Source organism: Alosa pseudoharengus, unplaced genomic scaffold (assembly GCF_046254945.1).
Source record: "Alosa pseudoharengus isolate Yale_2024_CS ecotype anadromous, Long Island Sound unplaced genomic scaffold, YU_APseudo_1.1 YU_APseudo_1.1_scf_18, whole genome shotgun sequence".
NCBI lineage: Eukaryota > Metazoa > Chordata > Actinopteri > Clupeiformes > Clupeidae > Alosa > Alosa pseudoharengus.
This window is the reverse complement of record NW_027468650.1, coordinates 20,425,656-20,443,852: the sequence shown is the minus strand read 5'-3', so window position 1 is coordinate 20,443,852 and position 18,197 is coordinate 20,425,656. Positions and strand designations below refer to the sequence as shown.

Below are 18,197 nucleotides of genomic sequence, written 5' to 3'. Positions count from 1 at the left end.
TATATTCATAACTTACATTTTGCAACATTTGCTGTTTGAAGACCTATAAATGTACAATATTGTTTTGATCAACTTAAGACTTAAGTATTTTTATTATTTATGACTAAACAGTGACTTTTAGGGCTTGTTATACAGCAGAAATTGATTCAGCACCTAAAAATCATATAGAAACAACACATTAAGTACTTTTCCTCAAAAATGTCTACCACATATTTCCAGGGCTATTTTTCACATTTTGGTCTTGACTAGGTGAGGGTGAGTAGACATTCATTGCAAGTGATTATCCAATAAAACGAATAATGAGAAATATATCAGTCATAATTTGTAAAGTCATAATCAAACAATGTTGTTGATGTATAGCCTAGCAGGGCCGCTCTGCTGACGCCAGTTTCTGTCTAGTGAGTAAAATACAAAACATTGCAAAATAAATAGATAAATAAATAAATAAACAGTCAAGTTGTAACTGATAAAAGCTTGCTAGCACTGAGGTATCTTTGTTGACTATGCACAGCCAGACTGTAGGCCTAAAAGCTTGTAGGTTCATACTATTGTATTTTGGTTTGGCTGTGCTTGCAGTCAAATAGATGATGAATAGTGTAGTCCGCATTTACACACACTTTTCTTTTCTTGAGTTTAAGAATGAGTGACAGTTATTTCTTTCTTCAGTAGGGTAACATTACGGAGCTCAGTGAGTTCAGGAGATACGTAAGTACCGTGTCAGGGGCGTGTCCTACACAGTCAATCATAACTACTGGATTCAGTGGTCACGCGAAGTGGACGAAACTTGCAAATGTTGACTGGCAAGGCAAATTGATGCTTGAACTAGCTTTTGAGCTAGTAAGCAAATAGCCATAATACAATCAACGCAGCAAGTTGCCATATTTACCTTCTCCTTAAACATTAGAGGAAACCGAGTGTAGTACGCATGGATTCCTCTCCGGTGAGATTAAACCAGATAACGTTAAAACCCACTAGAATGTGTCTTTCATCCATGTAATGTTATGCTAACTAGCAAAAAAATTAAAATGACATTTCTTCTTGCAAACAGGGGTAGGTGACGTCATCGAAATGGCTTAGTTATGGAAATAACGTTGTTGCTAAATCCAACTTCAAAGTCTGTCAAGTAACAGTCTGAACATCGTTTTAGCTAATGTTAACTAACCGATGTCTGCCTGCCTGCCTGCTATCATAGCTAACGTTGAGATGCTACTTTGCATTGGTTATAACAGCTAACGTTAGCTAGTGATATAGAACACGTTAAGTAAGGTCTTGTTAGCTAACTGTAACGTTAACATTGTCGTATTTACCAGATTTGCACTTTAATCGCAGAGACTAGGATTACTGAAACTGAAACTATATATTTAGCTAACTCATTTGATAGCTAGCAAACGTTAGCGACGTTCTTACTAGCTACTAGCTAGCTAACATTAGCAGGTATCTCTGAACGTTTCTCAACTTATAGCCATTCAGCTGGATCATTTCTACCTAACGTTAACGTTAACAATTACTGTCAATGTTTCATGGAGGCTCTGATGGTGTTGTCTCAGCATCAGCTGGATCATACATGTTAACGTTTGTGTTAGCTGATTTTAACAACATTCAACGTTATGTTAACGTTTATCCATTTGTATACCTTCGCAAGAGAAAGCCACTTGAGTTAAACATTGCTTTCGAGGTATGGTAACGTTAATGAACCAGACCACCAAACTGTCTGGCTCGCCACTGTCAGGTAGTGAAGTGATGTTTATGTTAATGTTTACATTAGCCAACAGCCATGTAAGTCAACCACTAGCTAACTTTCTGGCTAACACTGTTATGAAGATAATAGATAGACAGTTGTTAGGGACTTCAGCAATCTCCCATTTAATTAGAGTTTAATCATCAATGTGAACACTGTTGATTAGCTGACCCCTTAATTGTAGATGTCTAATGTCACCCTAGCCTGTAAATACCTATACAAACTTTTGACAAATTTGCATTTGTTCTGCCATCTCAATTGAGATGCAGTCTGGTGTAAATGAGGCTAATGCCACTCTATGTCAGAGGAACATTGACCACTACCTTTGAGTAGCAAGCTGCTGTTGATCTTGAGGAACAATGATTGTCACATACGCCTGTCTGTCTCTGTGTGTTGATGCATTGTGTGTCTGTGTGAAGTATTTATTCAGCCCTTTCCATTGTGTGTCTGTGAAGTATTTGTTAACATATTTGTTATTCAGTCGTCTCCATTTCCCCCTCCCAAGTTTTCATTTAAGCAGTTGTGCCCTCCATTTCTCATTGTGTCCACGGCTGTAGACTATCGGGGAGTTTTTCCGCACCCTTATTGAGATGGGCTTCAGTGAAGACCAGATTCAGGCAGCGGTTCGAGCAGGACACTTTTCAGTGCCAGAGGCTGCAGAATGGTGAGCTGGGATTAATATAAACTAGAGCCCTTACAATAGATGTGGAGCCCTTACAATAGATGTGATGCTGAATTACAAATTCACTATAGATATTTAGATAGTTACTGCAAGGTGTAGTATGGCCTGAAGTGTCAGCCTCCTAATTTTTTTGACAAAAGCTAGTACCTATTGACCAGGCCTGTATGGTGTAGCCACGGTAATTGCATTGGCTCTTGTTCTCTCCAGGTTGTTGCAGGCTGGAAGTCCCAGACACAAACTGGTGAAACAGCCCAGCCAGCCCACAGGCACAGCTTTCTCTGCTTTCAATCCACCCAAAGAGAACCCCTCACTTCAGGATACCACAAAAGACAGTCCAGAGAGAACAGGTTGGTGTGTTTGTTTGATAATCATTTTAAATGATTTACTTTTAAATGTTTACTCCTAATCAGTTTGTGTTATTTTGGAGGCTTTTTAAAATGTGTTTCTCAAAGGCTGGTCTTTTTTATTATTCGTTCTTGTTTAATTACTGGAGATTTTATTTCCATTGCAGGACACAAAAAACTGAGCCTAGCAAATTAATCCACTAAAAGTTTGTAATCCATCCAGGAATCTAATTAAATGCAAGCATTGTAAGAGCTTTCTTGCTCAAAGTTGCTTGTTCAATGCAATACTTCAACTGGAAATCTACACTGAGAAAGTAGTATTTTTATACTAAATAGTGGCTTCCTTGTTACCTTTCCATGCCTACAGCCCTTGTCCTGTTTCCTTCTGATAGTACACCAATAAACACTGACATTAGACAGTGCAAGAGAACACTAGTTGTCATATTGTATATAATACTTTAGCCACAGATTGTCATGTCATATTACATACCTGATTTTAATTACACCCTAGAAATAATGAGTTTTCCCATAAAGCCATTTGAAGTTGATCATCTTTGTTTCAGTCCCACAATCCCCCAGAACCTTACATAACCAACAACTCATGGCAAACACTCAAGTGCAACCTTTTCCACACTCTGCTCTCAACTCTTGACATCTCCGCAGGTGCCTCCCTGACGCTGGGCCCCCTGCCAGCTCCGGGCTCGTCCGCTGAGCCCCCGCCACTGGACCTGCGCATCAGGCAAGACCGCAGCAACTTTGAGGAGCAGCAGAGGCTGCGAGGAGCCGAGGAGGCGCGGGCAGAGAAGAAGCAGAAGAAACAGGTGAGGAACCACAGTGGTCAGTATCAGGCTTGTGCAAAATTCCAGAATTGAATTGTAACTGGCTCTTAAATTCCAATTCAATTCTTGAATTTCACCTGCATTTCAATTGAGGTAGCAAACAGGAAACAGAATTGCAATTCTAATTGTGCACAACCCTGGTCAGTATAGAGTAGAGTACAACTCTAACCTTGCCAGAGCCACTGTGGAGATGTGGAAGATGCAAGCTTGAAGAACAATTTTACTGCAAATGTAACTGCAATACTGCAATGCAAATTACTGCAAATGTTTCAATCTTTTCAATTTAATTTGTGATTAAAAACATATGATCTGAAAACTAAAGTATCTGCATTGCAAACACATTTACAGTTACATTTACATTACTTTGTGGTCACAGACTTAAGTTGTTTTTACTGAATTAGTTCCTTTGCTTGTGGTCTAAAAATGTTTACTTGCTAAGTAGTCCTCTTTATTTTATGAGTCCAGTTTTGTTAACAAGTTGAACTGAACTTAATGGGCGGGATCTACTCAGAGGATCAGAGAAGAGTTATTGATTGGTTTGACTCAGATCGACAGCTTGAGTCTACCCATAATTCCCTTTTTCGCAGAGCACTCTCTAAAAGAGTGGACCTTGTACTGCAGTGTCAAAACTAACCTTATTAGATTTAAGATGTCAACGTCAGCTAAATGAACCCAGCTTGTATACCAACTGAACTGACTGCAGCCTGTCATATCTTTTCTCTCTGAAATTGTCTGCAAAGCAGCTTTTCACTCAACTGAATTTACCCTCTTGTAAAAATGTGTTGTTAGATAAAGGCTAAGCCTACATAACATGACACATTGCATTCAAATGGCAATTGTAGTTGTGCAGTGTGTTGAGCCTAATTTACACCAAAACAGCTTTTGAAATATGAAGGTATTGTAAGTGAAGTGTACACATACAAAACAACATTATAAAACTCAATGAGGACGTTTACATGGACATTAATTTTCCGATATCAACCCAATTTACATAATGTCCTGAATTAGACACTGCCATATAAACAGCTTCTGATTGCCTTCATCTGAGTATTCTGATTTTAGTTGCATTATTGAGATGTGTTGTATGCTTTTATTCACCTTATTCGCATTAGAACGCCCTATTCTAATTTCCGGTGCAAAAACTTTTACAGAATCATCCATTTTTGCTAGTAATAATCTATGCTATGACTATGCCTTATTACATGTTAATGGGAATATGGATGGAATATTCTATCAAACTCATGTAAACCCCATAATCTATCTATAATGTATCTAAAAGAGTAAAGTATATAAAAGTTTTGTATCTATTTGTAGAGTTTTATATCAATCTATCTGAATAAGGTCAATTGTCGATTATTGGTTTGCATGTAAACATAGTCATTGTGACATCACGGTTACATCAGAGATGGAGGCGGTGTAAAATGTTTGCCATTCATTCATTTCATAATAAGAAGCAACAGAATAATGAAGATATTGATACCACCTCACATCCTTGTGTGCTTTCTCCAGGAGCGTGAGTTGGTGCTGAAGCGGATTGCTGAGGACCGGCGTATCCTGCACGAGAAGAGTCAGCCCGATGCCCCTGAGGCGCCCAGTGCCGGTGTCCAGGGCCAGAAGCTGGGGGGCCGCGTCCAGACCAGCGTGGATAACCACTGCATTCTGATGGTGAGGTCAAAGCCAATGACATGGTTTATGCAGACTTCTTCTGCAGATGTTCTTAGAGGCCAGTGGGGTACACTACGAAGCACGTTAGAGATATCTAGGCTATGTAGACATATCGAGGCTTGACAAAGCCTTGACTCAGGGGTATACGTTAAGTGATACTACGATTGCAGTTATGTGATATATTTGTCAAACTAGCCTTTCAGCTCAGATCTGTGCGCGTTCTCGGTGTTGGGATGACTTTGGCCAATCGTGTAACGTGGAGACGCACAAGACCGCCTCTATTTAAAAACAATTACTTCCGCATTCATGAGCGATAGCTTAATCTACACTGCGGTCTTTTTTTGTGTCTAACCTATAACATCAAATAAATCAATTGTCATCACTTGTTGTATGGTATGCACGTCCATAGTGGGATATTTGCACGCACAGCACTATTAAAGCGCATTCAAGATCCAAAATGTTAGTAGAGGCGGAGCTCCACCTGTAAGATATATGACAGAATCCTACACGTGAGATAACTTCGTTTTTAAGACAATTGATTGGTCAGTGTGCGGTAGATTACACGATTTGAGCTATAACTTAGCACATAACCTCCTCCCGACCAGGTTTGGTTGACAGCATAAGATACCATGGTGATATAGCGACACTAAAACAGATCCACTTTCGTGTCACAGCATAGCCTGGCTTTGAGCGCAACATACCTCGCTAACCCACTAATCGAGATTCGTAGTACAACCCCACAAGACTCCCGTTCTGTCCACCTTGCTATGTTCAATTCATGTTATTTATAGATGTAAATGTGATCCATATAAGTAGGACGGAGTGACTGTCTTTTTAATAGCTGCTTCATTGACTGCTGTGCAGTTCTTTAGTCAGCTATGAAGTAGCCTACCAGCTGGTGACTTATACTGTAGGTATGGCCACGCAAGCTTATTGTTGCTTTATGATGTTTTTCAACCTCTCAGTTAATGGCTCTGTTTAAATGTAGTCCTTGTCTTCTGTCTTCTGTTTATGGTCCTGTGCTGAGATAGATCCGCTTGCCTTCTGGGGAGTCCATGCGGGAGCGCTTCCCAGCCGATGCCCCCCTTCGCCACGTGGTGGAGCACATTGCCGGACGGCACCCTTCCCTGCCCACCTTTTCCTTGCTCCAGGGGTTCCCACGTAAACGCTTCGGCGAGGCCGAGCTCGCCTGCTCCCTGCACTCCCTGGGTCTCACTCCCAACGCTGCCCTCTGCATCCAGACCACTCCCCCGGAGACGCCCGCCGACCCCCCCAGCCCTGCGCCCCGACTCGCCCCGAGGCAGCCCCAGGAGGAGCCTATGCCACACGCTGCCCCTGCCCCTGTACCTGTCCCCATCCCTGCCCCAGACCACCAACCAGCCCCTCTGCCCGGGGAGGTGCCAGCTGCGGAGGAGGAGGAACAGGAGGCGCACCCGGGCCTTCCTCCTCTACTGCCACACCAGGTGTGGGAGGAGGCGCTGGGCTACGCCGGCATCCCGGGTGTGGGGCTGCCGCTCTCAGGCCCGTCACACTTCTGGGGTGAGAGGACGCATGTAGCCTGGAGTGAAGGTTTGACAGGGACGCTACACCGGGGTCGTAACTGAAGCGATCCGTTCGCAACGCGGAAAAATAGTTTAAAATAGACTGGTCTATTTTTTTTCCAAAGGTATACGTCGATCAGCGAGCGGAATGTTTCAGTTACCTGCCCAGTGTAGGCAGGGCTCTACACTAACATTTTTTTCCAGGAGCACTTGTGCGCCCAAGTTAAAAAATGTAGGAGCACAGACAAAAATTTGGGCGCACAGTCAGTTCTGTACTTAACTTACACATAATCTAACATTACACTCCAGCTAACAGTTAATCATGCCAGTGCACCAATTGCAAATATTAAGAATGACTGACAACATTTAGGCTACAGGAAACAGGATTTTAAAGATCAGTGCCTACTTTATTTTCAGTCTGTTCTATTTTCCTACATTTTGTTAATGTAAAATAATATAATACATTGCCATATTTGCATTTAGCCTGTATATCAAGTATCCTGCCAAATGTAGGCTAATTTATTTATTTGTGAATCCATCTGTAGCTAATCCAAATATGCCCATGGTGACCTATCTGACTGCATACTGCCTAATACTACTACTAAAACAGTCCATTTTATCTTCCACAAAACCCAACATAGGCTATCAAGGATGTATATTTTTTTTATCCTTTTATTTTTTATTTGAAATATCTGCATTGATGGGGGCAGTAGGCAAACGTTAGGCCTACTTTCGTTTTGCACTTTAGCGTTCTACCTTTGAATAAAATGGGAGGGAGTATTACGGGAGGCTACTTTTGTGCCTGTTCGCTACAGCTATATTTTGCATATTGCAGCCAATACGTCAACTGGGCTAAAAGGCATGTTAGGTTACCTTTCCTTCTCTCACTGCATTCTCAGAATCTCATCCTGTTCCTCCTATATCCGATGAATTCGGTGGATAGAAGCACTAATTTCTTCAATCTTTGCATCTTGGCTGGCTAGTCTAACTTTCCGCTTTTTCTGCGCGCTCTTGGATTTGATAGAAGCGACTACTAGCGAGTCACAACGCGAAACTGCTAACGTTGATGGGAGGTGTAGTTTTTATGCTGCATTCGCGACGTGATTCTATGGTTTGCACCAGTAATGTTTCTCGATGTTGCGGTGTATTTTGTAGACAAACACTGACATGGTTAGAAGTAATTCGCACCAGTGCGCCTATATATTTTTTTGCACTCGCACGCCATCATTTTTACTCGCATGTGCGAGTGAAATGGGCGCACTGTAGAGCCCTGGTAGGTATTTGTGAAATAGTGATAACACATTATTAGAAGTACTGTATGTGAGTCATTCCATGTCAAATCAGATCAAGATTACTCAGATCAGGTGGTTTATCAAGATTAATCAGATCAGAGGTGCGTTCGCCTATGTTTTCGAATTTGAACGCACCTCAGGTTCTTGCTCTCCACATATAATGGCTTGAAAATTTTAAGTATTAAACACGAGCAGGTTGTGTTTTTCAGTCATTGTCAGAGGATTAAAATAGTATGTGGGGTAGCTAGTAAAATCTATGTGGCAATAGCAGTCTATGAGCATGTAATGTACAAAGTGCCAATGTTGTACAATAAGTAAATAGAATCAAAGTCATTGTTTTACCTCAGGGACAAGAATGAAAGTGCATTGGTATACAATGTAACCAAGTAAGTGTATTGATCTATGAATGACATCATCATTGGCACTTTGTACATGAAATTACTATAAACCGAGCTGTTCCCACTTTGATTTTCATGTTACAACTATCTACCCCACATACCGTTTTAGTCCTATGAAAATGACCAAAACATGCAATCACACTTTTTTTTTAAAGTTTTATCCTTAATATCTTTGTGTATTTGTTGCGGAGACCTCAAATATTGGCTTAACATTAATAAAATATTGTATTTGCAGACAAAATACTGATTGATCAATTGCCAATTTGGGTACAAAAAATGAGCTTACAATACCCCCAATATTTTATTATATACCCCCAACAGTTTTGCATTTTGTCCCAAATCTAGGGCCTGCAGTACAGACTTGTAATGGCCAAGTCATACTGAAATCATGTTTGTCTCTCATCCTACAGACTCTGGGCAGGCTTGAAATAAAGCTTTTTAAGATATTAATGTCCAAACATGGCCTCCATGATGAGACATTTTTGAGAGTGTAAAATGTATGGAAAATCAAGGTGAAAAAATGTGCGGATACGTTGGAATGAAACAAAAATATTTTACAGGTCTATGGTTTGGGACTTAACATCAGGTAGACAAACTGAGACGGTGCAGAAACCATTTTTCTGCATTCTGTCTGATTTGACACGGAATGACCCATGTGCTACTTTAACACACTCAAATCGGACCAGTGTGAGGAGGCTCTAATGATGGATCACCTTTTTATCTTTTAGGTCGAGGCCACAAGTTGGTGCCAGGTGATGTCGAGGGCGCCGGAAGCTCTGAGGATGAGGAGCGTCCAGAGGAGGAGCCTGACCCCCAATACCTGCTCAACGGTAAACTGCTCATCCAGTTGTGCTGTCCTGGGAATATTTCACTGACATGGGGCCACTAGACAACTGCTCTTAGGTAGCGCAGAGGAAGGCTCAACCCAGAGGCACATGTCCTCATGTTTCAAAATCTCCTGGCATGTGTGGTCACTACATTATGAAGCGACCTGGTAGAATGCCGCTGAGGAAGAGGGGGCAGAAAAGGTAGAGGTTGAGAAAGAGGTGAATGGCCGGGGTTGTCCTAGTTTTACCCTGATCCAGAGTCCGTGCAGAGTCCACTTCTATCCACAGAGTGTCTATCCTCACACCCTTACGGCTCACGTGTTGGAGTTATCTGTGTGAAGGAGCTTTTTACAGGGTGCAGAGAGGAGGAAAGCAGAATGTTACTAAAAGGCATGTGTGTTCTATTGTGTGTGTGTGTGTGTGTGTGTGTGTGTGTGTGTGTGTGTGTGTGTGTGTGTAGGGGTTGGTTGAACTTTACTGTCAGGTTGGAATTGAGACTATTATACAATATAACAGGTCCTCTCCTTCCTGGCAACTGCAGGTCTCCCGCGGTTGCCCTTCTTCCCTGAGAACCGTGGCAGAGGGCCCCTGGAGCCACGACATCGATGGCCTGATCACGGAAATCGCCTCAGGTGAGCACTAATTCCCGCAATTGCTGCACAAAAATACATCTTGAGCTGGAAATACAAGTTCAGAAATATGTGGGTTTTTTTTTTTTAAATATTCATTATGCAGGTTTGTTAGTACACATGAGGGTGTGTCACATTAGGGTATGTGTTGTTGGTTTGAACTTCCTTATACCACAACCCTGTTGTTTTTCTTGCTTTAAAGTAATGCCTTCTAGGATTTTCCCCTTTTCAATTTTCAATGTCCCATTTACCATTAAGGGGTACCCAAATCATCAAAAAAGACAACAATATTTCATAGTGCAATCCCAGGCATTTGGGTCGCACATCAGCAGTGTAAGAGACTCCGTAGTCAGGGTGTCATCAAAATGAGTTTGAAAATGTTAAGGTAGAAGAACTACGTTGAAGAACTACATATGTTCTCCTCCCCTGACTGCAGGGCTCCAACGCTGCAATGTTTTTTTTTTTTTTACTGGTAGTTCACTTGCCTATTTGGATGAATGCCAAGAAAAGGAGATATACTCAGTATAGCATTACCCAGCTTCAGGGTACTTATTTGGATAAAATCCAGATTGAAACTGACAGTGATCCTAAAATGTATTCGTACTTGCGAATACATCTGTGTGTGTTTAGGGGAGCTGAAGCTGATGACCCTGCAGACCCAGAGGAGCCCCAGGTGTTGCCAGGTGCCGCAGGGCAGGCGGCAGTGCAGCGCCTTGAGAGGGCAGCGCACCAGGAGGACCCGCTGGCACCCCAGGGGCACCCCTCCCCCCCGAAGAAGGCCTTTAGGACGCCCTCAGTGCCATCCCTCTGTGTCATGGCTACACGTGCAACTGTCACGCTCATGACCGGTGAGCGTGTCCAAAAAAATGTGTCTGCAGTCTGAATAAGATTAGGGCACTCCCTGCCCGATGCCGAGCCTTAATTACGTGTGACACATGAAAGGGAAAACAGCCTGTTTGTTGACTTCTGTCCGTCTGTTCCCTTCTCTCTAATTTAGTCTACTTAATTGTGACCTTTTTATATTTGGCTCATCAGTTATGAGTCATAATCTCATAACCAACTTCCTTCATTCTTTCCATCCAAACTCAATATTAATGGGAAGTTGATTTCTTTTTAACTTTAGGTTATTTCCTGCATAATTTCGTTATGAAGCATAAGATCTCCTCTTTTATTTACTTTGTGAGTTATTAACAACTTTGTGAGTGATTCAAAGTATTGAGTATTTAGTATAGTTAATTGTGACCTATTTATATTTGGCTTATCAGTTATCTGGGTCATAATCTCATAACCAACTTCCTTCATTCTTTCCATCCGAACTCATTATTAATGGGAAGTTGATTTCTTTTTAACTTTAGGTTATTTTCTGCATCATTTCTTTATGAAGCATAATATCTGCTCTTTTGTTTACTTTACTTTGTGAGTTATTCACAACTATGTGAGTAATAAGTAAAGTAAAAGCGTATTGAGTATTGAGTCTATGAAGATAGATAGATAGATAGCAGTAATGGAAGCAATTCATCACAGCAGAAGTCTCATGACCTATCAAAACCAGGAAAGGTTAGTCAAAGGGCTAGTCTTTTGAACACAGGCTGGGTCTGTTGTGTGCTGGTGGTGTCTCATTATTATTCAGTTATTGTTTTTCAATTGCATGGGAATCTCATATAAAATAACTATATAAAAATATAACTATATAAAAAGTTCTCTTCCTGCAGAAGACAATTTCTTTTGGTGCATAGAAAGCTAATATTAATTTCTCCCTCTCTCTCTCTCTCTCTCTCTCTCTCTCTCTCTCTCTCTCATATGCACCCACTCCCCTCAGCTCCCAGTATGCAGTACAGCAGCAGTCTGGCCGGCCTGACCCCGGAGCTGGCCGAGCTGCTGCTGAGCCACATGGCCCGCGAGAGGCTGTTGCGGCCGCGCACTCTCGAACTCTTCTTCGGCTGCCCGCTGCAGAAGCTCGTGCTCAACAGCTACTCGTACTCCACCAACGAGCTTCTGAGGCAGCTGCGAGCCTTCACCGCCCTCAAGCACCTCAGCCTGGTCAACTCCCCACTCATCACAGGCAAGCCAGGGGGGTCCGGTCGGAGGGACAGGTCCTCTGATTGAGGTCGGAGAGATTGGTATTGGGGTTGTGTCTAAGGGTCAACACATGCTATGCGGAAGCGAACGCACGTTCACACTTTGTTAACGGAACACAAGTGCAAATGCTGTGTCACGTTTCAGATAAGGGTGCATAGTCTGTATAGTTTGTGTCGATTATGAGGGCTCTAAATCATCTGCCTGAGCGTTGCGTCTAGCACAGCATCTGCATAGCTTGTGTAGACTATAAAACAGCCAGTTTTAAAACAGGTTTCAGTGGAGCTCAGCTCACTGTGTGTGTGTGTGTGTGTGTGTGTGTGTGTGTGTGTGTGTGTGTGTGTGTGTGTGTGTGTGTGTGTGTGTGTGTGTGTGTGTGTGTGTGTTTCTGCCCTAGACTCTGGGCTCTCGGTCCTATCCAGCTTGTTGAAACTCCAGCACCTTAACTTGTCTTCCTGCACCAAGCTGACGGACTGCTGCCTGCAACATATCACAGGTACTGTGGTTAGGCTATGGTTCACAGCTAAGAATGCAGCCATAATGCTAATGGTTATTCTATCAAAGTCAATACTCTTAACTCTCCTGTTCGTACCTACTGTGTTGTTTGTGGACAGGTCTGAAGTGTCTGTCATTCCTGGCGCTGGATCAGACCAAAGTAAGCGATTGCGGCATGGTGCTGTACCTGCGCTCGGCCCCGTCCTCCCTCGTCCAGCTCAGTCTGAACCAGACAGCCATTACCGAGGCAACACTCGCCGAGATGCCCTCCTGCACGCCTCAGCTGCGTCTGCTCAGCATCAAGCACACCAAGGTCACACTTCAGACAGACGTGATCACACATTTGCACATACAAACCATTGTTTTTCTGGCACTTATGAACAGGTGTTTCTGGCCAGAATGAGCAAACTGCATTACACAGTTCCTGTTTTACTTCGGAAACCCCATTCACTCGGTTGACTTGACTCTATGCAACGCAAGCTATTTATTTGAACACAACTGTATGTATCCATTCATATGAAAAAAACACAAGGTGCTGTCCCATTCCTAGTTATTCCTTGTGACGAAACTTTGTTAAAGCCATCATCTCTCCATGTGCTTTATACAGTCCAGATATGTTTGCGCCGAACATGTCATATTTTCTAGTGTGGCCGCTTTGAGGGCACCCTTCATCAGGACGCTAAAATGCAGGTCAGCAGCTCGGGTGTGCTGTGTTTCTCAGGTAGCAGATGTGTCGGCCCTGGCTGAGCTGCGCTGTCTGCAGACGCTCCACTTAGACGGCACAGGCGTGAGGGAGGATTCTCTGCAGCACCTGGCAACCCATTCCACCCTGTCTGCCCTCAGTCTGGCTGGCATCCCCATCACCGATGGTAACCGCACACTGGAGCTCATCTCAGGTGTGTGTACAGTATGTGTCTGTCTGTCTGTGAGTGTTTTTTACGACACCATAAATTCCATTTGAGGCTGTGTCAGTTGCTTTGAGATGACCTTCTGACTGTTGTGTTTGTGTGTTTCTCTGTAATAAACATAGCATGACTTAAGGATACTCTGTTTCTGAAGGATACACTTTGTGTGTGTGTGTGTGTGTGTGTGTGTCTTTCTTTCTTTCTTTCTTTCTTTCTTTCTTTCTTTCTTTCTGTCGGCCCGCCCTCTATGTGTACATGTAGGTCTCAGGCTAACTCAGCTGACTCTGCCGGGCAGACACTCTGTGACGGACAGCGGGCTGGTCTTCCTCTCGCGGCTCGCCATGTTGTCAGAGCTGGACCTGACTGACTACACCCACGTCACTGACCAAGGGGTCACACAGCTGGCTGCCATGACCAGGTCTGGTGACACACTGTCAGAACGCATACACCCCCTGATACACATACACACACATCCTCACCCTCCTTTGATGAAATTAAAGGAGTGCTCCCATTTGTGCTTGTGCACATGCACACACACACACACACCTACACACACACCTACACACACACCTACACACACACCTACACACACACACACACACACACACACACACACAAGCTAGTGACCACCGTTGGGCTAAAGTGAATCTCTCCTCTGCCATGTCCCTGTTTGTGTCCTCAGGCTGAAGAAGCTGTCGCTGTGCAATACGCAGGTGACTGACGCAGGGCTGCCGTCTCTGGCCAGCCTGCAGGAGCTGCTGGAGCTGTGTCTGGACCGCTGTGCCGTCACCAGCCGAGGCGTGGCCGCCCTCATCACACGCCTACCACATCTGCAGGTACAACCCCCCGCCCGACCCCCCCCCCCAGATTCCAAATCTTCACATTTTTAGATATAGCTCAAGCTGTTCCCTGTGCTTTTATTTATAACATGTCTGACCACTCTCTCACCATATTCTAATAATCAATATTGCTGTATTCACTGATGTGTGTGTTGCAGGTCCTGGGCCTTGCCAGTACTCAAGTGGGAGACACGGTGGTAAGGAGAGGCCTGATCCACTGCTCAGAGCTGGTGAAGCTCAACCTCAGCAGAACGCGCATCACAGACCATGGTGAGCTCTCGTCCTGCAGTCTCACAGGCCAGGTGGGCATCAGTACAACAGCCCAGTCCAGCCCCTAACCTTCTCCCCCTTCGTCCTGCAGGGCTGAAGTCCCTGCGTCAGACCCAGCTCAGCCAGATCAACCTGGACAGCTCAGGGGTCACCTTGGTGGGCGTGGCCAACCTCATCTCCTCCTGCCCGCTGCTGACCAGCGTCCGTGCCAGCCACACGCGCGTCATCCCTATGGACCAGGTGTCCGATGACGACGGCGATGGGGCCATTAACTGAGGTGCCGAGGCCCCAGCACTCTCTCCGCCCTGCCTAAGCGAAACCTGTCTGATCTCAGCCACTCAGAGCTGAGGCGGCTTGAGTGTATGGGCCCCCGCATGGTAATGGGGCCCGAGGCTTGGGTAGACATGAGCAGGCTGATGGTGACAGGCCTTCAGGGATCAGACTGTGTTGGATTCGTCTGGAGTTGTTTGACTGGTTCCCACCACTGGAAGTTGATGAGACACACACACACACACAGCCTCCTTCCCATAGGAAACAGCTTAGTAATGTGGTATTTATAGTGTGTATTTTCCCTGTTGGCCATGATGGCTTTTGACTGGATGTCTAGAAATCCAGTGAGGAATAGGGGTTTGTCTACTCTGCTGCCAAGTAGTCGTACCTTCTAGTTTGAGAGCAACGTCAGTCCTGTGTAGCTGCACCTTACTATTTGTCATGACCACAGCTAAATGTTTTGAAACTGTTTTTGCCCAGTATCCCAGTGTTCTCCCTGCTTTTTGTTTTGTTTTGTTTGACTGTTCTCTTAAGAAACGCTGCCCAGGATAGAAGCCAAAGAAATGTTCCTTTTGTTGGCACTGTTTAAATATTACAATAAAATTTGTATCCGTTTTTAGAGCGGAAACTGTAATTGGTGTGTTTAATAAGCAAACATATGGTTGGTTTGTGTGGAAATCAACTAATTTTGCATTAATGTGCTTTCTGACTAGAGCAAATACTGTGCTCAGGATTCACTCTAGGCTACTTGTCACTGATAAGGGGTCATTAAGTGTCCCATATCATTAGGCCTCACACCTGTAAACCTCTGAACCAGAGGAGACTAATATGCATGCTGGAAATACTCCAGAGACAAACATGCCCTGTAAGAACATGTCCGTTCACTCTGTAATGCCTGAACTATATGTGCAAATATATGTAAATTCATGCACAACAAATGCACGTCTGTTGTTCACCACCTATATCCCCACAGACTATGTGCTGTCTGAGAAGCTTATAATGGCAACCGTATTCTTCAGCAAGTATAGTCAGTCCAGAGAATCACACAACCCTGAAATGTTTTCTTGGTCATTGGGTTTTTAGGCTTTGCCCTATTTGTCCAGTTTTTATATAGTTTACCCCAAGATATACCAATATCAAGTTTTCCTCACAAACTTGCTTTTTCCTGTGATTCATTGTGCACAATGTTACCCATAACTACCAGATGCATTGCAGTTATTTCTGAGAATGAGAGTTTCAGCAGGCATTGGTCATGTTTAAGGAATGTTGTCATCATTCATCATAGCCAACCCTTTGGTCTTGGGAATTTTTATGTGAGGATGCCCCGATTGATGTTATAAGTTCCTGTTGTGCTGTTAAACCTTTACTGTACTTGCGATTACCTGCTTTTTTTTGTGATTTCCTGTTTGAATTCTTTTTAAACCAAGATGTGCTTTGTCATTATCCACAAGCAACAACAAACGTGCGTGAACGTCTCCTTTTTTCATGTAATCTGTGCAAAGATATAGGCTACACAGCATGAAATCTGTAGGTCTGGAAGCTGCCAAGTAACAGACCAGTGCCATAATATAAGCCGTGAGGACTGACCTCACAAAATGTCAACTGTCTTTTACTGTTTAAACATCTCACCTGTTGACTACCATTACTTCTAATCTTGGATATAAAATAATTAAATCAGTCACTGTCCACCCTTCCCAGTGATAGCCTGGAAGGCATATGTGGACAGGGATAAGTAAGAATCACTGTTTTAGCACACTTAGTTCAATGGGTAATAAGCATCTGGATTCCGGCTCATTTGTTTGATATACTATTAACTTCATACTTCACTACCATGTCGCAAGGGTTGCAATTAGTTAACGTGTGTTTTTTTTTTTTCCAAGACTGCAAACTGGAATGCTCTCAGAGCATTTTATAACCTGTAAATCAGAGTTGAATTAAATGCATTAATAGAGGTTTCACTCGGATTCATTTTTTCCCTTCCAACACAGTAGTGACTCACTTTGGCACTGAAATGCTTCAGAATGAAAGTGGGTTATAACCCACACAAATATATTTGTATAGCATCTAGTGATGGGGACGATACCGCCTATGCCGAGTCCGAGACAAGACCGAGTCTTTGAAGGGTCGAGACCGAGTCCGTTGGTTTTCAAATACAGTCGAGTCCGAGTCAAGACCGAGTCTTTGAGGAAGCAAGTCCGAGTCGAGACCGAGTCCTTTAGGAGTCGAGACCGAGTCGAGACCAAGACCATAAAAACATGTCAGTTTTCATATGATTTAATATCACCCCAATTAATAATCAACAGTTAGGCCCAGGCTTGGAATTTCACCATTTTAGGGGCAAGGCCACTTGGCCTTCAGTTGGGCATATTTGGTGGGGGGCACAAAGGCCAAAGTTAACTATACAGTAGTAGGCTATAAAAGTAATCAAAGTTGTATTTAGCCTATTCACAGCAGTAGACCTGAATCACTGTATGAAACATTACAAAAACATGAAACATGACATATTACATAGAACTGTAAATTATCTGATCATCTAATATTTAGATGTCTAGGCTATATTTAATATTTATATTTATTTTATATTTGGCCTGTTATGGAATCATGTATTGAACAATTTAAGCACAGCTCAGCTTTAAGAAACTGATGCAACCTAGATGCATACTTAGCATTTTTTGATCATTAAGACTCCTTTCACAAACTCTTACTCAGCTGTACAGTATATCCTCTGATTTTAATATTTACCTATATCTAGGCAATATTTGTAACATTTATTTTGTATTTGGCCTGTTATGAAATCATGAAGAACGATTTAAACACATTTTGAAACCTAAAGACCAAAGTTGGAAACATGAATAGACCTTGCTGCAGATTACATTTTTAATTTAACCGGAATACTCTGGAACGGCTTACTGTACAGGGGACTGCTTTACACCTTTGGGTTCGGTAAGGTCTGCTGTTTATTCTGATATTTGGTTTGTCATGTGTTGAACGAAGGGTTTCGTGAAGTATTCCACCGAGATGAATGGGTAGGGAGATGGGTGTAGCACCTTATGTAGACGTTATGATTAAATGTAATTATATTATTTACTTTTCTCGCGAACCGTTCACCACAGCAATTAGCGGCTAACATTGTTTAAAAGCTGAGAAAAAGTTATTTCATGTGATGTGATACATGTGCCTGTGTGATGAGTAGGCTTAGCGATTGCGAGAAGAATGGGTGAATTTGGACGCACTTTCTGTCTTGCCATGCGCTGTCATTTTCTCCACTGTGTAAAACCGAATTAGTTTGCGCTGTGATGCTAAGATTGTTTTGACAGGCTATAGGCTAAATAAAAATTTAAACGGACGCAAAGCAGAATATTGAAAGAAGGGGGCACCAAGGCCAAT

At 43.1% G+C, this 18,197-nt stretch overlaps 1 protein-coding gene across 1 annotated transcript; it reads left to right on the top strand.

Moving 5' to 3' along the window:
• Window positions 1–757: 757 nt before the first annotated feature.
• Window positions 758–16,762, top strand: LOC143131092 (uncharacterized). The gene is made up of 17 exons (XM_076290489.1): window positions 758–940; window positions 2,296–2,402; window positions 2,628–2,767; window positions 3,428–3,585; window positions 5,113–5,268; window positions 6,300–6,807; window positions 9,228–9,329; window positions 9,868–9,958; window positions 10,586–10,803; window positions 11,775–12,017; window positions 12,429–12,527; window positions 12,646–12,839; window positions 13,248–13,422; window positions 13,693–13,849; window positions 14,114–14,267; window positions 14,429–14,540; window positions 14,632–16,762. The coding sequence occupies exons 1-17, from the start codon at window positions 926–928 to the stop codon at window positions 14,814–14,816; spliced, it is 2,814 nt and encodes a 937-aa protein (XP_076146604.1). The 5' UTR covers window positions 758–925; the 3' UTR covers window positions 14,817–16,762.
• The last annotated feature ends 1,435 nt before the right edge of the window (window positions 16,763–18,197 follow it).

Bases quoted from the DNA above. Each gene is read 5' to 3' on its own strand.
- LOC143131092 (XM_076290489.1), top strand. The intron at 2,403-2,627 runs GTGAGCTGGGAT...TGTTCTCTCCAG, and splicing joins GTGCCAGAGGCTGCAGAATG to GTTGTTGCAGGCTGGAAGTC. The intron at 12,018-12,428 runs GCAAGCCAGGGG...TTTCTGCCCTAG, and splicing joins CAACTCCCCACTCATCACAG to ACTCTGGGCTCTCGGTCCTA.